The sequence below is a fragment of the Dendrobates tinctorius genome, unplaced genomic scaffold, assembly GCF_039654945.1.
Source record: "Dendrobates tinctorius isolate UK_male_01 unplaced genomic scaffold, ASM3965494v1 ptg000257l, whole genome shotgun sequence".
Taxonomy (NCBI): Eukaryota; Metazoa; Chordata; class Amphibia; order Anura; family Dendrobatidae; genus Dendrobates; species Dendrobates tinctorius.
This window is the reverse complement of record NW_027361924.1, coordinates 10,486,488-10,509,063: the sequence shown is the minus strand read 5'-3', so window position 1 is coordinate 10,509,063 and position 22,576 is coordinate 10,486,488. Positions and strand designations below refer to the sequence as shown.

The window sequence follows — 22,576 nt, the reverse complement described above, 5'->3', positions numbered from 1 at the left end:
GGGGTATAATACAGGAGGTAACTCAGGATCAGTAATGTAATGTATGTACACAGTGACTGCACCAGCAGAATAGTGAGTGCAGCTCTGGGGTATAATACAGGATGTAACTCAGGATCAGTAATGTAATGTATGTACACAGTGACTGCACCAGCAGAATAGTGAGTGCAGCTCTGGGGTATAATACAGGATGTAACTCAGGATCAGTAATGTAATGTATGTACACAGTGACTGCACCAGCAGAATAGTGAGTGCAGCTCTGGAGTATAATACAGGATGTAACTCAGGATCAGTAATGTAATGTATGTACACAGTGACTGCACCAGCAGAATAGTGAGTGCAGCTCTGGAGTATAATACAGGAGGTAACTCAGGATCAGTAATGTATGTACACAGTGACTGCACCAGCAGAATAGTGAGTGCAGCTCTGGGGTATAATACAGGAGGTAACTCAGGATCAGTAATGTAATGTATGTACACAGTGACTGCACCAGCAGAATAGTGAGTGCAGCTCTGGGGTATAATACAGGATGTAACTCAGGATCAGTAATGTAATGTATGTACACAGTGACTGCACCAGCAGAATAGTGAGTGCAGCTCTGGGGTATAATACAGGAGGTAACTCAGGATCAGTAATGTATGTACACAGTGACTGCACCAGCAGAATAGTGAGTGCAGCTCTGGGGTATAATACAGGAGGTAACTCAGGATCAGTAATGTAATGTATGTACACAGTGACTGCACCAGCAGAATAGTGAGTGCAGCTCTGGGGTATAATACAGGATGTAACTCAGGATCAGTAATGTAATGTATGTACACAGTGACTGCACCAGCAGAATAGTGAGTGCAGCTCTGGAGTATAATACAGAAGGTAACTCAGGATCAGTAATGCAATGTATGTACACAGTGACTGCACCAGCAGAATAGTGAGTGCAGCTCTGGAGTATAATACAGGATGTAGCTCATGATCAGTAATGTAATGTATGTACACAGTGACTGCACCAGCAGAATAGTGAGTGCAGCTCTGGGGTATAATACAGGATGTAACTCAGGATCAGTAATGTAATGTATGTACACAGTGACTGCACCAGCAGAATAGTGAGTGCAGCTCTGGAGTATAACGCCTCAGGCTCGCACAGTATTACATAGTAGGGAGCCTTTACTCTTGTCCTCCTCTTCCTCTCTGAAGAGACAATTTGCATAATTAGCACTCTTTCCTACAAAGAGTAGACACCGGAATGTACCATCGCTGCCCTCTCGCCCCTCACACTCTGCGCTCTTGGTACAGTCTGGGTAGTGTTGTCTTTGGTGACGCTCGTCAGCTGTGGGAATGTCGCGGTGCATTTCGGGAGTGGTAGTTTTTCCGCTCCTTCTTGCAGATCGATAGCTGCTAATGACGTCAGATGTTAAGAACTACAACTCCCTGCTGCCATTCCGGCTTAGCGGTGGAATCTCGGGGATTTGTGGAGGAAGGAGGCCCAGGAACCGAAAGCAAGAGGAGCCTTAGGTCGGTGAGTGCGGGGTGTGCGGCCCTGTTGTGGTGGTGAGGGCAGGCGCTGTAGTACCACAAGTCCCAGCATGGCTGTGGAGTAGGGTTGTGTCAGTCAGTGAGATCCCACAGTGATATGTGTGTGTGCACAGCAGCAGAGTAGAGAGTGACACACTGTAACGCACCCTCAGCTGTGAGAGGTGACCAGGCTGTGGGGTTTCCAGTCACTGACAGGCAGCAGAGCTGGCACATTTCTTCAGTCGCCCCTTTCGTGACCGCAGCGACATTTTCAGGTGTCTCGTGCCTCTCTCCTAGGTCATGGGGGCCGTCTGGGGTCGGAGGATCGCTGGGGTGGAGGACATCGACATCCAGGCTAATTCTGCCTACCGCTACCCCCCGAAATCCGGTGAGTGCCCCCCGGCCAGGCGCAGGGAGCTGGAGTCCGGCAGCTCCTTAATGTGGTGAATTTCTTCTCTTCCAGGAAACTACTTTGCCAGCCATTTCTTTATGGGGGGAGAGAAGTTCGAGACCCCGCACCCGGAGGGTTATCTATTCGGGGAGAACAGCGACCTCAACTTCCTGGGGAACCGTCCCGTCCAGGTACGCGGTACACACCGCCGCCGTCCTGCAGGTGGCACTGCGCCCTTAACCCCTTCCTGACCGCGCTGTGTGAAGTTTCCTTTTTTTTCCTCTCTTTCTTCCCGGACCCATAACCTTTGTTATTTTTCTGTCCACATCGCCATAATCAGGGCTTGTTTTTTGCGGGAGGAATTGACCTTACTGATTTTACCCCATAACATGTTTAGGTTTTTATTTCTTTTTTTTCTTTTCGCTTTTTACTTTAATTAATAGTCCCCTTAGGAGACTTGAAGCTGCGATCGTGTGATCGCCGGTGCTGTGCATCCAGTGGCATCGGCCCTGCTCTGGATAGCTACATTCATGACCCCCTATGAACGCCGGCCACCAGAGGAGCGTAATGACTGGTGCGGGGTATTCAGCAGCCCACCGGCATGTCCTTACCATCCTGGCGTAGACCGCTGGACTTTAGCCCAAAATTCTGCAACTTTTCAAAGCTTTTTACGGCAGCAAATCATCCTAAAAGTTTTGATGAATCCGGTCCTAAGCGAAGTGTAATCTCTTCGGGGCTGAATCATCAAATCTTTTATGCCACAAAAGTGATGTAAAAGCTTATAAAAGTTGCCACAAACTAAAAACTCCTTCAATGAAAGCAAGCAGAGGTCCTGCAAATGTGGAGAAAGTGGAAGTTTATTAGAAAGGTGCAGAACTTTTTTTTTTTTTTTTGAAGTTTTCATCTTGATGTAAAACTTTTTACATAAACCTCTTTAGGTTACTCCCTTGTGTGTTTTTCGGGTCTGCGGAGTCCAGGCTGCGGTTGGTGGTGGTCTGTGTCATTCACATGTCTGCACTTCTCTTACCAGTTCCCCTACCTGACCCCGGCCCCCCATGAGCCGGTGAAGACGCTGCGCAGTCTGGTGAACATTCGCAAGGATTCGCTGCGTCTCGTCAGGTAACTATCACCCTCCCCTCCAGCGTCGCCCTCGCGTGGTCCCCCGACGCTGTCACACACGGTTATGTTCTGTATTTCCAGATACAAGGAAGGAGCGGACAGTCCGCTTGAGGATGGAGGGAAAACGCGAGTCCTGTACGGGCTGGAGTTCACCTTCGATGCGGACGCCCGTGTGGCCATCACGGTTTATACCCAGGCCAGCGAAGAGTTTGTCGGGGGGATGGCTGTGTAAGTAGAACCATGCTGCCCTCCACAGGCGGAGTGACTGTACTGCATGCCTCACTGTGCTCATGTCCTGCAGGTACAGTCCCCGCAGTCCTGCGCTCCAGTCCCAGACCGTCTATTATAAGCGAGGACTCAGCCAGCACTTTTCCATGCCGACGTTCAAAATGGATTTCAACGACTGGAAAGATGAGGAGGTGAGCGCCCCCCTGAACTTCTACACAGCACAAGATGCTCCCGGAACGCTGCTCCTAGTTTGGGGGGAACAAAAAATTATGGCTACTCTCCTTCACAAATAGCGCCACCACTGACCATGTATTGCAATTCTGGCCCCATTGCAAGTGAATGGAGCTGAGCTGCTATACCACACACAGCCTATAGTCAGGGGGTGGCGCTGTTGGTGACGGAAAGGATTTAACATAAATAACAGTTACATTTTTTTCAAAGATATTAAGAAAAAAATCATAAAAATGTAAAGTTATTTTCAAATATAGAAAATTTTATGAAGGGTATCAATGTTGCTTTGCCTCTGCATCTGCTTCAGTTTTTTCCCCTGCACAGCTGGGGGGGCTGCTGTACATAGAAGGGGACACTGATATGGGACCCGCACCACTGATACAGCCCACCTTTATAGGACGGGGGGACCCCTGTAACTTTTTTTTTTTCTCTCTGTGTGGCTCAGTCCCAGAAGAAGAGTTGGCAAATCCTAGTGGTGGGAGTACCACTTTGATGTCACTTTTCTGACACTTTTTAATTTTTTATTCCCAGCTGAACTTCGACCTTGATAAGGGGGTGATTCCTCTGGTGATCCAGGCAGTGGTAGCCGAGGGTGGAGGTAAGTGTGGGTGTAATCTCTGTACTGATGGGAGTGGGGTTACAAGAAATGGATGACTTCTCTCTCCTTTCCACAGAGGGATCGGGACACGCTCACGTCCTCTTGGCTGCATTCGAGAAGGTGAGACCCGGCTCACAACCCCATAGCTTTCAACCATCACTGCCTGTGTATCCGGGGGAGGGTGCAGCTCCACTCTCCTCTACCTGAGGGTACTGTCTGACGCCCGTTAGGGATCCGGAGTAGCCCCATAGCTGCTGGGTGTCAGACAAAGCCGTGGGACAGGTCCAACCTGCAGTGCAGCAGCGCCTTCCCACCGGCCGTGTGTTTTGCAGCTGCAGTCTCCCTCCTTCTCCTCTGATGCTTTCCTCCTCTCTGCAGCACGTCGATGGCAGTTTCTCGGTGAAACCTCTGAAGCAGAAGCAGATAGTGAGTAACATGACTATTCTTGTATCTGACATGTCTGTGGATTTAGCACCAATGCTCAGCAGGGCGACCCCAGACATTGTCTCATTGAAGTCAGCATCAATAGTGGTGACTGGCAGCCGCTTATCTCCACTTATGTTCTACATGATTACAGGGGAGTTCCCTGTTTTGTTAATGCGGCTGAGGTACTGGGACCCCAGTGTGGGGGGGCATGTTATGAGTAATGTAGGACAGTACCGGTTAGTAGACGTGACTAGTCGTCTGGCCGCCATCATTGACCCGCCCGGGCCGTGTGTGTTACAGGTGGATCGTGTCAGTTATCTGCTGCAGGAAATCTATGGCATCGAGAATAAGAACAATCAGGAAACTAAGGTGAGCGCTCACTCCATCATTGGCCATAGTAATGGGGCTCGGGCCCATGAGCAGACCCCCGTAAGGAGCAGGAGAAGGGTCGGTGTCACACTCGATCATACACACGTGGATAGTGCAGGGTCAGGTCCCCACCGATCTCGCACTGACGACCCCCTATTTAGTGTTTGTTTATTTTTTCCCCTCTGGGGGGTCTTTTTTGTTCCCCTCTGTTTCATCACAGCCCTCCGAAGACGAGAACAGCGATAACAGTAACGAGTGCGTGGTCTGCCTCTCTGACCTGCGGGACACGCTGATCCTGCCCTGTCGACACCTCTGTCTGTGCAACTCCTGTGCCGACACCTTGCGCTACCAGGCCAACAACTGTCCCATCTGCCGACTGCGTGAGTTACCGCCTCTGCTCGAGGGGCTTATTACTCGAGCGTCCCCCATACCTGCACTCTTTCATCTCAGATGTTGTCTTTTCGCAGCTTTCCGTGCCTTACTGCAGATCCGCGCCGTGCGGAGGAAGCCGGGACCGCTTCCGCCCATCTCCTTCAGCCCCGTCCTGGCCCAGACTCTGGACCACGATGACAACTCTGTAAGTGGCCGAGCTCGTGTGTATGTGTCGGCATGGAGGGGACGCGCTGTAAAGAGCCGCCATTGTGTCGCTTTCTTATAGGGTGCAGATAATATCCCTCCTGGGTTTGAGCCCATATCTCTGCTGGAGGCGCTGAATGGACTGCGGTCTCCCCCTGCCAGTGCCCCTCTATATGAGGAGATTCCTTACAGCGAGGGTCTGCCCGCTCGGAGTGCTCCAGACAACTCCCATCACAAAAGCAAGCACATAAAGACCCCAGACAGGTGAGGACGTGGTGGTCTTACTTTTCACACCTCCACCAATCAGCTTTTGGATGTACCCAGTGTGAAGAGCCAGAACAGCCGGCTCTGTGTAGTGGCCGTTCTCGGTACTGCAGCTCAGCTGCTATTAAAGTGAATGTGATCTAAGCTGCAGTACCAAGAACGGCCACTATACGGTGTATGGCGCTGTTCTAGTCCCGCTCTGTACATAGGATCTGATAATGGCTGATTATTCACCTGGTATCTGATGTTGATGACTTAAGCTTTGGACAGCCCCTTTTTAACCCTTTCTCTTTCATGGTCCCACAGTGGTCTGCGGTCCCCCTCCTCTCCCATCCATGAAGAGGATGAAGAAGTAACAGGAACAGGCGACTGCGAGAGGCCAGCGTTATTGGGATCGATTAGCAGAGACTCTTCACAGATAGAGGTGGGTTCAGGCACCTGACCACTGCAGCCAATCACAGGTCTGGTGATCAAAGTATGGGACGTTGCTGATTCCTGTCCCGTCAGAGACCACCGGAGTAGCTGCTGAGTAACTCTGCCTTTGTCTTTATAGAATATCTCCTCTGCTGACACTCCAGAGATTGTCTCTGCGCATCGTGGTAAGAAGCCTCTATTGTTTTGCTCTTGTCAAATTAAAGGGGTCCTCCAGTGCTGCTCACATCTGCATCAGGAGGTCAGCGGCGCTGAGGTGCCTGCAGGACGCGTGGATGGTAATTGCCAGCTGTTGTCGCCATCAAACTGAAAAAACTGACCAGCCCGTCCCTGACTAGTGTGAATAGGTGCCCGCTAACATAATGCTAAGAAAATATAAAACTGCATTCTGGATTGTCTAGCCCAACTGCAACGTCAGTGCGTTCTTGCCATCAACGCCGCTCGCCTCCATGTGCTGAAGTGGCAGCCTCGGAGACCCCCTTTATCTCATTGGGGCATTCGCTCCTGTACCCGAGTGATATTAACCACGTCGTCACTTCTCTGTCATAGGATCACAATCGCAGAATGATGAGCCGATCGACAGCCCAGAGCCCCAGGAGCTGAAAGAGGATGACACCCAGGACGTGTCAGGTGAGTGAAACCTCTAGATTAGAAGCCGCCATGTTGTAGTGTGTACGGGATCCAGTCATCGTACAGCGCGGGCTGCTCAGTGAGCAACTCTGTTCTGGCATGAACAGAAGCTGATCTCTCCTCCCCGGTCCCTGCACCAAGGAATGTCTTGTGTATCTGGCTGCCGTACCTCACTATACAATGTGCTGACGCCGCTCTGTTAGGTACGACTGTATACTGATCCGCTGCGTTCTTACAGCGCTGGGACCCGACTCCTGTTCTATCGGGATCGATGAGTGACAAAGGGTGAGTGGATCCGTCTGATACATTTATATAGTGTAATTATTATTTATTTTTATTATAGCACCATTGGTTCCACGGTTCTGTACATGAGAAGGGGGTTACATACAAAATACCACTTACACTAAAAAAATGAACAATGAGAGACTGATACAGAGGGGAGAGGACCCTGCCCCCGCGGGCTTACATTCTACAGGAAGGTGGGGAAGGAGACAGTAGTTTGGGGGGTTGAGGCAGCGGGGTCATTGCAGGCTGTAAGCTTTCTTGAAGAGGTGGGTTTTCAAGTTCCGTTCAAAGAAGCCAAAGGTGGTTGATAGCCGGACTTGTTGGGGCACAGCATTCCAGAGGATGGGTGATATTCAAGAGAAGTCTTTGGAGGTGATTGGGTGAGGAGCGAATAAGTGTGGAGGAGAGAAGGAGGACAGGAGATTACGTGAGGGAAGATATCGGGAGGTTAGTTCGGAGATGTATGGAGGAGACAGGTTATAGATGGCTTTGTAGGTCAGTATTAGTAATTTGGACTGAATACTCTGAGGAAGTGGGAGCCAGTGAGGAGACCACAGAAGAGGATGTTGCAGTAGTGGAGGAGGGAGATAATGAGGGTGTGCACAAGCATTTTAGTAGATTGAGGGTTGAGGTAAGGACGGATTCTGGAAATATTTTTGAGCTGGAGGTGGCGAGAGCTTGGATGTGCGGTTTGAAGGACAGAACAGAGTCAAGGGTTACTCCAAGACAGCAGACTTCCGGTACGGGGGAAAGCATGACGTCATTTATTGTGATAGAAGAGGTAGGAAATATATGTGAGATGGAGGAAAGATATTGAATTCAGATTTGTCCACATTGAGCTTGAGGAAGCGAGAGGAGAAGGATGATATGGCTGATAGACACTCTGGGATTCTGGAGAGCAGAGAGGTGATGTCTGGGCCAGAGAGGTAGATCTGAGTGTCATCAGCATAAAGGTGGTAGTGGAATCCGTGGGACTTTGAGTTGCCCCAGGCCAAGGGTATAAATTGAGAAGAGTAGGGGTCCTAAAACAGAGCCTTGGGGGACTCCAACAGACAGAGGATGGGATGAGGAGGTAGTGTGGGAGTGGGAGACGCTGAATGTGCGGTTAGAAAGGTATAGGAGATCCAGGACAGGGCGAGGTCTCTGATGCCAGAGGAGGAGAGGATCTGTAGTAGGAAGCAGTGGTCAACTGTGTCGAAGGCAGAGGACAGGTGTAGAAGGCGGAGTATAGAGAATTGGCTGTAAGTAGGTCGTTATTAATTTTGGTCAGGGCAGTCTCAGTGGAATGGTGGGGATGGAACCAGATTGTACATTGTCAGAGTGTAATGTACGTACATAGTGACTCAAGCAGAATAGTGAGTGCAGCTCTGGGGTATAATACATGATCACACACATATGTATATACATATATTATTTTTTTTTTCCTAGATCTGACTTCCAGCCATGCCATTGACCCCGCTCCTTCTCGCTGTCTCCTGGTACGGTTTCTGCACTGGAGAGATCCAGGTTGGGGCTCAATCTCTTCTCCAATCATTTACATTCCAGATGGGCTGCTAGCGATGCCCCCCACATTAATCTCAATCTGTGGCTGTCTGTCTGGCAATCTACTACACTACAATGTGCCAGACAATATATAAATGTCAGTTTAGTGCCCGCTTGATGTGCCATGTGACAGAGTATATTGTAACTGTGCCAGCCTTGTATGTGCAGCTGTGAGCGTGGCACGACGGGCGCCGGCCTGCATGTTTGCATTGGTCTTAGGGGCTTGTGGCTAAGCTGGCAGCTGATCCCCTTTTCTACACTTTGACGTTTACTAAGCACCATGGTGGCCGCTCTAAAAGTCTCCCTGCGGCCCCAAACCCTGTAAACCCAATGGACAGGCAGCTGATGAGACGCCATCAGACTTTAGCGTCAAGGTTCAGCCGCCATCTTCGTAGTGTACATTAATCAGTATATTGATTTTGGAGCATAAAATTGTTCCTGAGTCGTTGTCTTCTGCCATTCAGCTGTCTCTGTGGGAAAGCTGGGTGAAAACTAATAATGGCCACCATTACGGTTTCAGATGTACAGGGATATATTGCTGCTTAATTGGACGGTTGGCATTTTGCAGTCTCTGAGGAGCTGGCTGACAACTTCTGTGGCTTGAATAATGGTGTCCTTATTGGTTGTCGCCTAATTTCCCCCCAAAAGAACGATAATGAAGCCGTTGGATGTAGAGATGTTAGAAGGAATTCTTTATACATCAGGGTTCGATAATGGTAGTCTCCACAATATCATGGTGCTGCCTGCAAGTCTTGGTAAACTTACTACAATACTAAAATTTGTGAGCTGCGATTTCGGTGTTTTCCTATAAGGAACCATTGTTAATATCTGAAGCGACCTAGCTTTAGAGAGAACACTAACCCGAGCGGCTGCTAACCCTGTAGGCTGCTTGGTGGAACATTTGTCCGTGATGGGATTTTACCCCATTTGCCAACCACAAGCAAGGGCATTCAGTGCTACAACTCTGGATAATGACGGTTATTGATAAAATAATGATTTTTGTTCATTTGATGAGAATCTGATGTAAAAAGAAAGGAATAAATTAATTAAAAAAAAAAAAGTTTGATCTCTTGTTGAGTTTAACTTTTGTATTGATTAATTTCACCTCTAACTAAGAAAATAAAGAATTATCCTGACTGCTGCGTGACCATAGGGTTAATGGTGACTCTCCGGATAACTACTGCTGCCACGCCATACAGGGCTGTTGAGTGACAAGTGAGCAGTGGGATAGGCGGCGGACCAGGTCCGGTCTTCCATCTCCCAAGATACTCCGGCAGGAGATTGGCATGAAGAACACACCAAGATTTCTCACTCATCTAACAGGTCTACCACTACCACGCGGGGCCTATCACCAGATAGTTACACCCCTTCTAGTGTGACTTTCCAAATAATAAGTCTTTCTTATTTCCTTCTTTGAGGCTTGTCATTGCTGATATAACGAAGCTCCTCATGGATAATGCCGGTACGTCTGATGAAAGCCAAGACACTAAGACAATCCAAAACTTCTGATATTTTGATTCTACTACTTTGCAAGCTAAAGCAAAAGACATCTGATATTTTATTGCCCTGCATTGAAACATGAGTAATATCCTTCCAATCCTCTCTGGATAAAGTTGTAAATCTTGTCTCTAGACAATCCGAAAGAGTTCTTGAGGCAGAAAAGATTCCAGCTCTAGAAGAACATGGCCATTCTTGTAATATCTGGCTAGAAGATGCTGAAAATATCCTGAAAGCCCTATAGGTAAAAATCGATGATGTTGAAAAAAGACCTAAGTCCAACAAGTTCAAGTAAAGAAATAACCTACAGAAAGTTTACGTACCAGAACACTTCTTTTCGATGACAATGGTTGACGTAGACCTTACAACTATCAACCACTAAACCTCTGGCTATTGATAAAGCTCACAGGGTCGGAGCCTTGTAAAAAAAAAAAAAAAAAGTTAATTGTATTCCATGATTTCTCTGTTGGGTTACCTCCGAATGATCATCTTTTACACCCAATTGACAAATTCTCTAAGAAAGGCAAATTCAATATGCTTTGTTGTACCCGGCCCAACTTGGCTTCCATCTCGACAAGTAAACTTCTTTGGTGGGTGAGATGAAGCTTTAGGCATTTTACAACCATCTCCCACCACCTTTTCACCAAGTGTCTCAACAACGGGAATAGCAATTGTTCTTTTGATTCCGTTTTCTTCTGAGGTTTCCATCAGTTTGCTGGGATGGGTCTGTGCCCTCCTTTTATTCAATTTTGTGTTTCCCAGCTTTAAAATAATTATTCTTGATCACGCGTTCTCCCCCGTGTAAATAGATGTGCTGCCGGAAATGACGATATTCTCTTGTGATATTGTGGCTTATGTTCAGTTGGACATGTTGCCCTTTCTTGCACTTGGAGGGGATTAATTGAGGGAACTGTCCGAGGTAAGAGGGCACACAAGATTTGGGGCCAAAGTGAAGGTCGTTTGAAGGATGAGTAAGAAGAAGCAAGAAGACTGTGGTCACCAATTGACTGAGATGAAAGTGATGGGAGGCTGTCCGGTCTACTCCCCAGGTTAGGACCACTTTAAAGAGGATTTTTTTGAGCATTTTAGACTGACTGCGCATCATGGAAGAGTCCTACACAGCTGGGTAAAACATAGGTTTTGTCTTAATTTCTCCTTTCCTTTTTTAGGGATTTTGGCATGTCAAGTTTAGGTTAGTGCATAAGAAGTATAAGCCCCCCAAGGAACAATCCTCTTCAAAAATGCAGCCATCTATAAGCTAGGTATGGGGGATTTCGTTTATATTTTTGTTTACTCTCGGCCTATGTCTGGATGATAATATTTGGTATCTGAAGACCGGGCCGTGCACATGTCAGCAAGAAACAAATCCTTCTAAAAGAATGCAATGAGCATTCTCTGATAACTTTATGTAAGTGTTGTAAACGTAGTGACTCAGATTGATGCCAAAGTATAGGTACTTTGACCCTTAAAAAAATCACTGACCCCCGAAAGAAAAATGCTATATATGGGCAGTAAGCCCAGCAAACCGTTGGATGTCACCGACCTAACCATTCTGGAAGCTACAAAAATTCATAGGCTCATAATGATCTCTGGAGATGTTGTAGTAATTGATCCCAATCTAATCGTTTGGTTACGACATCACCATATTGTACTATGTTGTCACTGTATGATGGGGTCTGGTTGCTAGAGTTGAGCGAACTTGCTGGGGTCCCTGCTTATTCGGCAAGCTATAGCGCTTACCGTATAAGCTACAGCGGGAACCCCGATACATGGAGCGTGCCGGCTGATCAGCTGTTCGGCTCCGCAGCTGCATGTGTCGTGGCTGTGTGACAGTCGCAGCACATGCATGGAGATCCTGTTTGTTGGGTTCGCCATGCATGGGTGGTGCCTGTCACACAGCCGCAAAACATGCAGCTGCGGAGACTGTCCCCAAACTGCATTCAGACCACAGTACACTCTGCAGACAGTGAAGCATGGTGGAAGCATCATGCTATGGGTATGTTTCTCTTACTATGGTGCCGGACCTATTTACCGCACACCAGGGATCATGGACCAGTTTGCCGACATTACAATACCTGAAGAGGTCATGTTGCCTTACGCTGAAGAGGATATGTCCTTGAAATGGGTGTTTCAACAAGACATCGACCATAAACACACAAGTAAATAAGCAAAATCTTGGTTCCAGTCCAACAAAATTGAGGTTATTAAGGTTACCTGAATCCGATAGAACACTTGCGGGGTGACGTTACAAATGCCGTTTCTGAGGCAAAGCCAACAAATGCATAAAACTGTGGGATGTAGTCCGAGCGTCCCGGGCGGTGACAGCGGCCAGAAGGTGGCTGACTCTATGCGACATGGATGTGAAGCAGTTCTAAAAAAAACTGTGGGTAACAACTCAATATTAGGTCAGTGATTCACTAGATTGATAAATCCTCAAAAAACGACATATTATGAATTTTTAAAGACAAATTCAGACACTGCTGTTTATGGAACGGAGAATGTTCATTTGAGAAGAAGTGTAAGCTGGGGAACATAGTGGAGCGTTTCCATCCACTCAGCCTGGTATGGAGGAGACCAGGATCTTCTGTACTTAATGTACAAAGTCTCCTGTCCCGTCTGTGAAATAACGTCTACGCTGCGAGACCGCCATGTTTGAGGAGCATCTCGCAGCCCATAACGGTGTCATTTCAGGGTTGCCAATTCTCCTCACAATGAGATCCTGAAATATTACTGTCTGATAGACGCTGCCTGTACCTGGATTATCAAGAAAAATGAATTCAGGAAGAGATATTACATCACGCTGTGGGGAGTGTGTGACAGGAGCAGCAGGATAAGGGCAGCCATTTTGTGTGTTTTCTCTCACTAAAGGAAATGGCAGAAACATGTCTGCAGCCTCAGAGAGTATAATATAGGGACTATCGCTTGACAGAACTGGACAAAATTCACTTCACACGCCAGGTATTTATGTAGGTTCATCTACCTCATGTACAGAGGAAAATTTTACCTCAGACACTGTGTGTGTGCACCTCCGCCATTCACCTCATGCATCTGCCGCCCTCACTGCTCCTGTATCCAGAATGCAGACATGGCCAACACCTCATACAGTAATGTTATTTTATTCTACATGTTACGTCTGCAGCTTCCTCATGAATCCTGGTGTGATGGTGACTGGGAAGTGTGTGACAGGAAACGCAGCATAAGGACAGCCATTTTGTTCTATTTCTCTGACTTGAAGAAATATCTGAAACATGTCTACAGCCTCAGGGAGTATAACACAGGGGCTACCACCTGTCACAACGTGGCGACATTCACTTCACTCGCCATGTCTTGGTGTGGTGTTCTCTACCTCACATAAGACGGTGGTTTTACCTCAGACATTGCGTGTGCCTCTTGCCATTTACCTCATGAGTCTGCCTCGCTGCTCCTGTGTATACCCTGCAGACATGGCTGACACCACACACAGGAATCTACATGTGATAGCTGCATCTTCTTTGGCAGTCCAGAAGATGGTGACTGTGAGAAGTGTGTGACAAGAGGAGCAGGATAAGGTGAGCCATTTTGTGTAGATAGATACCTCTTTTAACTTCGTTCAATATGGTGGAGTTGGGAGGAAACATGAATACACTGGGGCAAGAAGAACAGCCTTGATGCTGCCATTTTATAGGTTATTTGTTCTCCTTGTACATGGCTTCCAACGTTATATACCATGTTATCAGTGCTGTATACTGATCCTATGAGTGCTGGTATCAGACACCATGTTATCAGTGCTGTATACTGATCCCTCTATGAGCGCTGGTATCAGACACCATGTTATCAGTGCTGTATACTGATCCTTCTATGAGCGCTGGTATCAGACACCATGTTATCAGTGCTGTATACTGATCCTTCTATGAGCGCTGGTATCAGACACCATGTTATCAGTGCTGTATACTGATCCTTCTATGAGCGCTGGTATCAGACACCATGTTATCAGTGCTGTATACTGATCCTTCTATGAGCGCTGGTATCAGACACCATGTTATCAGTGCTGTATACTGATCCTTCTATGAGCGCTGGTATCAGACACCATGTTATCAGCGCTGTATACTGATCCTTCTATGAGTGCTGGTATCAGACACCATGTTATCAGTGCTGTATACTGATCCCTCTATGAGTGCTGGTATCAGACACCATGTTATCAGTGCTGTATACTGATCCTTCTATGAGCGCTGGTATCAGACACCATGTTATCAGTGCTGTATACTGATCCTTCTATGAGCGCTGGTATCAGACACCATGTTATCAGTGCTGTATACTGATCCTTCTATGAGCGCTGGTATCAGACACCATGTTATCAGCGCTGTATACTGATCCTTCTATGAGCGCTGGTATCAGACACCATGTTATCACTGCTGTATACTGATCCTTCTATAAGCGCTGGTATCAGACACCATGTTATCAGTGCTGTATACTGATCCTTCTATGAGTGCTGGTATCAGACACCATGTTATCACTGCTGTATACTGATCCTTCTATGAGCGCTGGTATCAGACACCATGTTATCAGTGCTGTATACTGATCCTTCTATAAGCGCTGGTATCAGACACCATGTTATCACTGCTGTATACTGATCCTTCTATGAGCGCTGGTATCAGACACCATGTTATCAGCGCTGTATACTGATCCCTCTATGAGTGCTGGTATCAGACACCATGTTATCACTGCTGTATACTGATCCTTCTATGAGCGCTGGTATCAGACACCATGTTATCAGTGCTGTATACTGATCCTTCTATGAGCGCTGGTATCAGACACCATGTTATCAGTGCTGTATACTGATCCTTCTATAAGCGCTGGTATCAGACACCATGTTATCACTGCTGTATACTGATCCTTCTATGAGCGCTGGTATCAGACACCATGTTATCAGTGCTGTATACTGATCCTTCTATAAGCGCTGGTATCAGACACCATGTTATCACTGCTGTATACTGATCCTTCTATGAGCGCTGGTATCAGACACCATGTTATCAGCGCTGTATACTGATCCTTCTATGAGTGCTGGTATCAGACACCATGTTATCACTGCTGTATACTGATCCTTCTATGAGCGCTGGTATCAGACACCATGTTATCAGCGCTGTATACTGATCCCTCTATGAGTGCTGGTATCAGACACCATGTTATCACTGCTGTATACTGATCCTTCTATGAGTGCTGGTATCAGACACCATGTTATCAGTGCTGTATACTGATCCTTCTATGAGTGCTGGTATCAGACACCATGTTATCAGCGCTGTATACTGATCCCTCTATGAGTGCTGGTATCAGACACCATGTTATCACTGCTGTATACTGATCCTTCTATGAGCGCTGGTATCAGACACCATGTTATCAGTGCTGTATACTGATCCTTCTATGAGTGCTGGTATCAGACACCATGTTATCACTGCTGTATACTGATCCTTCTATGAGCGCTGGTATCAGACACCATGTTATCAGCGCTGTATACTGATCCCTCTATGAGTGCTGGTATCAGACACCATGTTATCAGTGCTGTATACTGATCCTTCTATGAGTGCTGGTATCAGACACCATGTTATCAGCGCTGTATACTGATCCCTCTATGAGTGCTGGTATCAGACACCATGTTATCACTGCTGTATACTGATCCTTCTATGAGCGCTGGTATCAGACACCATGTTATCAGTGCTGTATACTGATCCTTCTATGAGTGCTGGTATCAGACACCATGTTATCACTGCTGTATACTGATCCTTCTATGAGCGCTGGTATCAGACACCATGTTATCAGCGCTGTATACTGATCCCTCTATGAGTGCTGGTAACAGACACCATGTTATCAGTGCTGTATACTGATCCTTCTATGAGTGCTGGTATCAGACACCATGTTATCAGCGCTGTATACTGATCCCTCTATGAGTGCTGGTATCAGACACCATGTTATCAGTGCTGTATACTGATCCTTCTATGAGTGCTGGTATCAGACACCATGTTATCAGCGCTGTATACTGATCCCTCTATGAGTGCTGGTATCAGACACCATGTTATCAGTGCTGTATACTGATCCTTCTATGAGCGCTGGTATCAGACACCATGTTATCAGTGCTGTATACTGATCCTTCTATGAGTGCTGGTATCAGACACCATGTTATCACTGCTGTATACTGATCCTTCTATGACCGCTGGTATCAGACACCATGTTATCGGCGCTGTATACTGATCCCTCTATGAGTGCTGGTATCAGACACCATGTTATCAGCGCTGTATACTGATCCCTCTATGAGTGCTGGTATCAGACACCATGTTATCAGTGCTGTATACTGATCCTTCTATGAGCGCTGGTATCAGACACCATGTTATCAGTGCTGTATACTGATCCTTCTTTGAGTGCTGGTATCAGACACCATGTTATCACTGCTGTATACTGATCCTTCTATGACCGCTGGTATCAGACACCATGTTATCGGCGCTGTATACTGATCCCTCTATGAGCGCTGGTATCAGACACCATGTTATCAGTGCTGTATACTGATCCTTCTATGAGCGCTGGTATCAGACACCATGTTATCAGTGCTGTATACTGATCCTTCTATGAGCGCTGGTATCAGACACCATGTTATCAGTGCTGTATACTGATCCTTCTATGAGCGCTGGTATCAGACACCATGTTATCAGTGCTGTATACTGATCCTTCTATGAGTGCTGGTATCAGACACCATGTTATCACTGCTGTATACTGATCCTTCTATGAGCGCTGGTATCAGACACCATGTTATCAGCGCTGTATACTGATCCCTCTATGAGTGCTGGTATCAGACACCATGTTATCAGTGCTGTATACTGATCCTTCTATGAGTGCTGGTATCAGACACCATGTTATCAGCGCTGTATACTGATCCCTCTATGAGTGCTGGTATCAGACACCATGTTATCACTGCTGTATACTGATCCTTCTATGAGCGCTGGTATCAGACACCATGTTATCAGTGCTGTATACTGATCCTTCTATGAGTGCTGGTATCAGACACCATGTTATCACTGCTGTATACTGATCCTTCTATGAGCGCTGGTATCAGACACCATGTTATCAGCGCTGTATACTGATCCCTCTATGAGTGCTGGTATCAGACACCATGTTATCAGTGCTGTATACTGATCCTTCTATGAGTGCTGGTATCAGACACCATGTTATCAGCGCTGTATACTGATCCCTCTATGAGTGCTGGTATCAGACACCATGTTATCACTGCTGTATACTGATCCTTCTATGAGTGCTGGTATCAGACACCATGTTATCAGCGCTGTATACTGATCCCTCTATGAGCGCTGGTATCAGACACCATGTTATCGGCGCTGTATACTGATCCCTCTATGAGCGCTGGTATCAGACACCATGTTATCAGTGCTGTATACTGATCCTTCTATGAGCGCTGGTATCAGACACCATGTTATCAGTGCTGTATACTGATCCTTCTATGAGTGCTGGTATCAGACACCATGTTATCAGCGCTGTATACTGATCCCTCTATGAGCGCTGGTATCAGACACCATGTTATCAGTGCTGTATACTGATCCTTCTATGAGCGCTGGTATCAGACACCATGTTATCAGTGCTGTATACTGATCCCTCTATGAGAGCTGGTATCAGACACCATGTTATCAGTGCTGTATACTGATCCTTCTATGAGCGCTGGTATCAGACACCATGTTATCAGTGCTGTATACTGATCCCTCTATGAGAGCTGGTATCAGACACCATGTTATCAGTGCTGTATACTGATCCCTCTATGAGCGCTGGTATCAGACACCATGTTATCAGTGCTGTATACTGATCCTTCTATGAGCGCTGGTATCAGACACCATGTTATCAGTGCTGTATACTGATCCTTCTATGAGCGCTGGTATCAGACACCATGTTATCAGTGCTGTATACTGATCCCTCTATGAGAGCTGGTATCAGACACCATGTTATCGGCGCTGTATACTGATCCCTCTATGAGCGCTGGTATCAGACACCATGTTATCAGTGCTGTATACTGATCCTTCTATGAGCGCTGGTATCAGACACCATGTTATCAGTGCTGTATACTGATCCTTCTATGAGTGCTGGTATCAGACACCATGTTATCAGCGCTGTATACTGATCCCTCTATGAGAGCTGGTATCAGACACCATGTTATCAGTGCTGTATACTGATCCTTCTATGAGTGCTGGTATCAGACACCATGTTATCACTGCTGTATACTGATCCTTCTATGAGCGCTGGTATCAGACACCATGTTATCAGTGCTGTATACTGATCCTTCTATGAGTGCTGGTATCAGACACCATGTTATCACTGCTGTATACTGATCCTTCTATGAGCGCTGGTATCAGACACCATGTTATCAGCGCTGTATACTGATCCTTCTATGAGTGCTGGTATCAGACACCATGTTATCAGTGCTATATACTGATCCCTCTATGACCGCTGGTATCAGACACCATGTTATCAGTGCTGTATACTGATCCTTCTATGAGCGCTGGTATCAGACACCATGTTATCAGTGCTATATACTGATCCCTCTATGACCGCTGGTATCAGACACCATGTTATCAGCGCTGTATACTGATCCGTCTATGAGCGCTGGTATCAGACACCATGTTATCACTGCTGTATACTGATCCTTCTATGAGAGCTGGTATCAGACACCATGTTATCACTGCTGTATACTGATCCTTCTATGAGCTCTGGTATCAGACACCATGTTATCACTGCTGTATACTGATCCTTCTATGAGCGCTGGTATCAGACACCATGTTATCAGTGCTGTATACTGATCCCTCTATGAGCGCTGGTATCAGACACCATGTTATCAGTGCTGTATACTGATCCTTCTATGAGTGCTGGTATCAGACACCATGTTATCAGTGCTATATACTGATCCCTCTATGACCGCTGGTATCAGACACCATGTTATCAGCGCTGTATACTGATCCGTCTATGAGCGCTGGTATCAGACACCATGTTATCACTGCTGTATACTGATCCTTCTATGAGTGCTGGTATCAGACACCATGTTATCACTGCTGTATACTGATCCTTCTATGAGCTCTGGTATCAGACACCATGTTATCAGTGCTGTATACTGATCCTTCTATGAGCGCTGGTATCAGACACCATGTTATCACTGCTGTATACTGATCCTTCTATGAGCGCTGATATCAGACACCATGTTATCAGTGCTGTATACTGATCCTTCTATGAGCGCTGGTATCAGACACCATGTTATCAGTGCTGTATACTGATCCCTCTATGAGCGCTGGTATCAGACACCATGTTATCAGTGCTGTATACTGATCCTTCTATGAGCGCTGATATCAGACACCATGTTATCACTGCTGTATACTGATCCTTCTATGAGTGCTGGTATCAGACACCATGTTATCAGTGCTGTATACTGATCCCTCTATGAGCGCTGGTATCAGACACCATGTTATCAGCGCTGTATACTGATCCTTCTATGAGCGCTGGTATCAGACACCATGTTATCACTGCTGTATACTGATCCTTCTATGAGCGCTGATATCAGACACCATGTTATCACTGCTGTATACTGATCCTTCTATGAGCGCTGGTATCAGACACCATGTTATCAGTGCTGTATACTGATCCCTCTATGAGCGCTGGTATCAGACACCATGTTATCACTGCTGTATACTGATCCTTCTATGAGCGCTGATATCAGACACCATGTTATCACTGCTGTATACTGATCCTTCTATGAGCGCTGGTATCAGACACCATGTTATCACTGCTGTATACTGATCCTTCTATGAGCGCTGGTATCAGACACCATGTTATCACTGCTGTATACTGATCCTTCTATGAGCGCTGGTATCAGACACCATGTTATCAGCGCTGTATACTGATCCTTCTATGAGCGCTGGTATCAGACACCATGTTATCAGTGCTGTATACTGATCCCTCTATGAGTGCTGGTATCAGACACCATGTTATCACTGCTGTATACTGATCCTTCTATGAGTGCTGGTATCAGACACCATGTTATCAGCGCTGTATACTGATCCTTCTATGAGCGCTGGTATCAGACACCATGTTATCACTGCTGTATACTGATCCTTCTATGAGCGCTGGTATCAGACACCATGTTATCAGTGCTGTATACTGATCCTTCTATGAGCGCTGATATCAGACACCATGTTATCAGCGCTGTATACTGATCCTTCTATGTGCGCTGGTATCAGACACCATGTTATCAGTGCTGTATACTGATCCTTCTATGAGTGCTGGTATCAGACACCATGTTATCACTGCTGTATACTGATCCTTCTATGAGTGCTGGTATCAGACACCATGTTATCAGCGCTGTATACTGATCCTTCTATGAGCGCTGGTATCAGACACCATGTTATCACTGCTGTATACTGATCCTTCTATGAGCGCTGGTATCAGACACCATGTTATCAGTGCTGTATACTGATCCTTCTATGAGCGCTGGTATCAGACACCATGTTATCAGTGCTGTATACTGATCCCTCTATGAGTGCTGGTATCAGACACCATGTTATCAGTGCTGTATACTGATCCTTCTATGAGTGCTGGTATCAGACACCATGTTATCACTGCTGTATACTGATCCTTCTATGAGTGCTGGTATCAGACACCATGTTATCAGCGCTGTATACTGATCCTTCTATGAGCGCTGGTATCAGACACCATGTTATCACTGCTGTATACTGATCCTTCTATGAGCGCTGGTATCAGACACCATGTTATCAGTGCTGTATACTGATCCTTCTATGAGCGCTGGTATCAGACACCATGTTATCAGTGCTGTATACTGATCCCTCTATGAGCGCTGGTATCAGACACCATGTTATCAGTGCTGTATACTGATCCTTCTATGAGCGCTGGTATCAGACACCATGTTATCAGTGCTGTATACTGATCCCTCTATGAGTGCTGGTATCAGACACCATGTTATCAGTGCTGTATACTGATCCTTCTATGAGCGCTGGTATCAGACACCATGTTATCAGTGCTGTATACTGATCCCTCTATGAGCGCTGGTATCAGACACCATGTTATCAGTGCTGTATACTGATCCTTCTATGAGCGCTGGTATCAGACACCATGTTATCAGTGCTGTATACTGATCCTTCTATGAGCGCTGGTATCAGACACCATGTTATCAGTGCTGTATACTGATCCTTCTATGAGCGCTGATATCAGACACCATGTTATCAGCGCTGTATACTGATCCTTCTATGAGCGCTGGTATCAGACACCATGTTATCACTGCTGTATACTGATCCTTCTATGAGCGCTGGTATCAGACACCATGTTATCAGCGCTGTATACTGATCCTTCTATGAGCGCTGGTATCAGACACCATGTTATCAGCGCTGTATACTGATCCTTCTATGAGCGCTGGTATCAGACACCATGTTATCAGCGCTGTATACTGATCCTTCTATGAGCGCTGGTATCAGACACCATGTTATCAGTGCTGTATACTGATCCCTCTATGAGTGCTGGTATCAGACACCATGTTATCAGCGCTGTATACTGATCCTTCTATGAGCGCTGGTATCAGACACCATGTTATCAGCGCTGTATACTGATCCTTCTATGAGCGCTGGTATCAGACACCATGTTATCAGTGCTGTATACTGATCCTTCTATGAGCGCTGGTATCAGACACCATGTTATCAGCGCTGTATACTGATCCCTCTATGAGTGCTGGTATCAGACACCATGTTATCAGCGCTGTATACTGATCCTTCTATGAGCGCTGGTATCAGACACCATGTTATCAGCGCTGTATACTGATCCTTCTATGAGCGCTGGTATCAGACACCATGTTATCAGTGCTGTATACTGATCCTTCTATGAGCGCTGGTATCAGACACCATGTTATCAGTGCTGTATACTGATCCCTCTATGAGCGCTGGTATCAGACACCATGTTATCAGTGCTGTATACTGATCCCTCTATGAGCGCTGGTATCAGACACCATGTTATCAGTGCTGTATACTGATCCCTCTATGAGCGCTGGTATCAGACACCATGTTATCAGCGCTGTATACTGATCCCTCTATGAGCGCTGGTATCAGACACCATGTTATCAGTGCTGTATACTGATCCCTCTATGAGCGCTGGTATCAGACACCATGTTATCAGTGCAGTATACTGATCCTTCTATGAGCGCTGGTATCAGACACCATGTTATCACTGCTGTATACTGATCCTTCTATGAGCGCTGGTATCAGACACCATGTTATCACTGCTGTATACTGATCCTTCTATGAGCGCTGGTATCAGACACCATGTTATCACTGCTGTATACTGATCCTTCTATGAGCGCTGGTATCAGACACCATGTTATCACTGCTGTATACTGATCCTTCTATGAGTGCTGGTATCAGACACCATGTTATCAGTGCTGTATACTGATCCTTCTATGAGCGCTGGTATCA

At 46.5% G+C, this 22,576-nt stretch overlaps 1 protein-coding gene across 2 annotated transcripts; it reads left to right on the top strand.

Annotated features, from left to right (window-relative positions):
- The first annotated feature begins 1,311 nt into the window (after positions 1-1,311).
- Positions 1,312-9,660, top strand: MGRN1 (mahogunin ring finger 1). Of its 2 annotated transcripts, none has more exons than XM_073558632.1 (18): positions 1,312-1,507; positions 1,801-1,891; positions 1,967-2,085; positions 2,925-3,013; positions 3,095-3,241; positions 3,315-3,432; positions 4,004-4,070; positions 4,147-4,190; positions 4,449-4,496; positions 4,797-4,865; positions 5,086-5,245; positions 5,333-5,442; positions 5,524-5,705; positions 6,012-6,129; positions 6,259-6,304; positions 6,687-6,767; positions 7,006-7,052; positions 8,481-9,660. In XM_073558632.1, the coding sequence occupies exons 1-17, from the start codon at positions 1,400-1,402 to the stop codon at positions 7,044-7,046; spliced, it is 1,638 nt and encodes a 545-aa protein (XP_073414733.1). In that variant the 5' UTR covers positions 1,312-1,399; the 3' UTR covers positions 7,047-7,052; positions 8,481-9,660. The 2 variants fall into 2 exon arrangements, with proteins under 2 accessions (XP_073414733.1, XP_073414734.1); XM_073558633.1 differs by having other exon boundaries at positions 1,373-1,503.
- The last annotated feature ends 12,916 nt before the right edge of the window (positions 9,661-22,576 follow it).

Bases quoted from the DNA above. Each gene is read 5' to 3' on its own strand.
- MGRN1 (XM_073558632.1), top strand. From the start codon at position 1,400: ATGTTAAGAACTACAACTCCCTGCTGCCATTCCGGCTTAGCGGTGGAA. The intron at 5,246-5,332 runs GTGAGTTACCGC...GTCTTTTCGCAG, and splicing joins CTGTCCCATCTGCCGACTGC to CTTTCCGTGCCTTACTGCAG. The intron at 6,305-6,686 runs GTAAGAAGCCTC...TCTCTGTCATAG, and splicing joins GATTGTCTCTGCGCATCGTG to GATCACAATCGCAGAATGAT.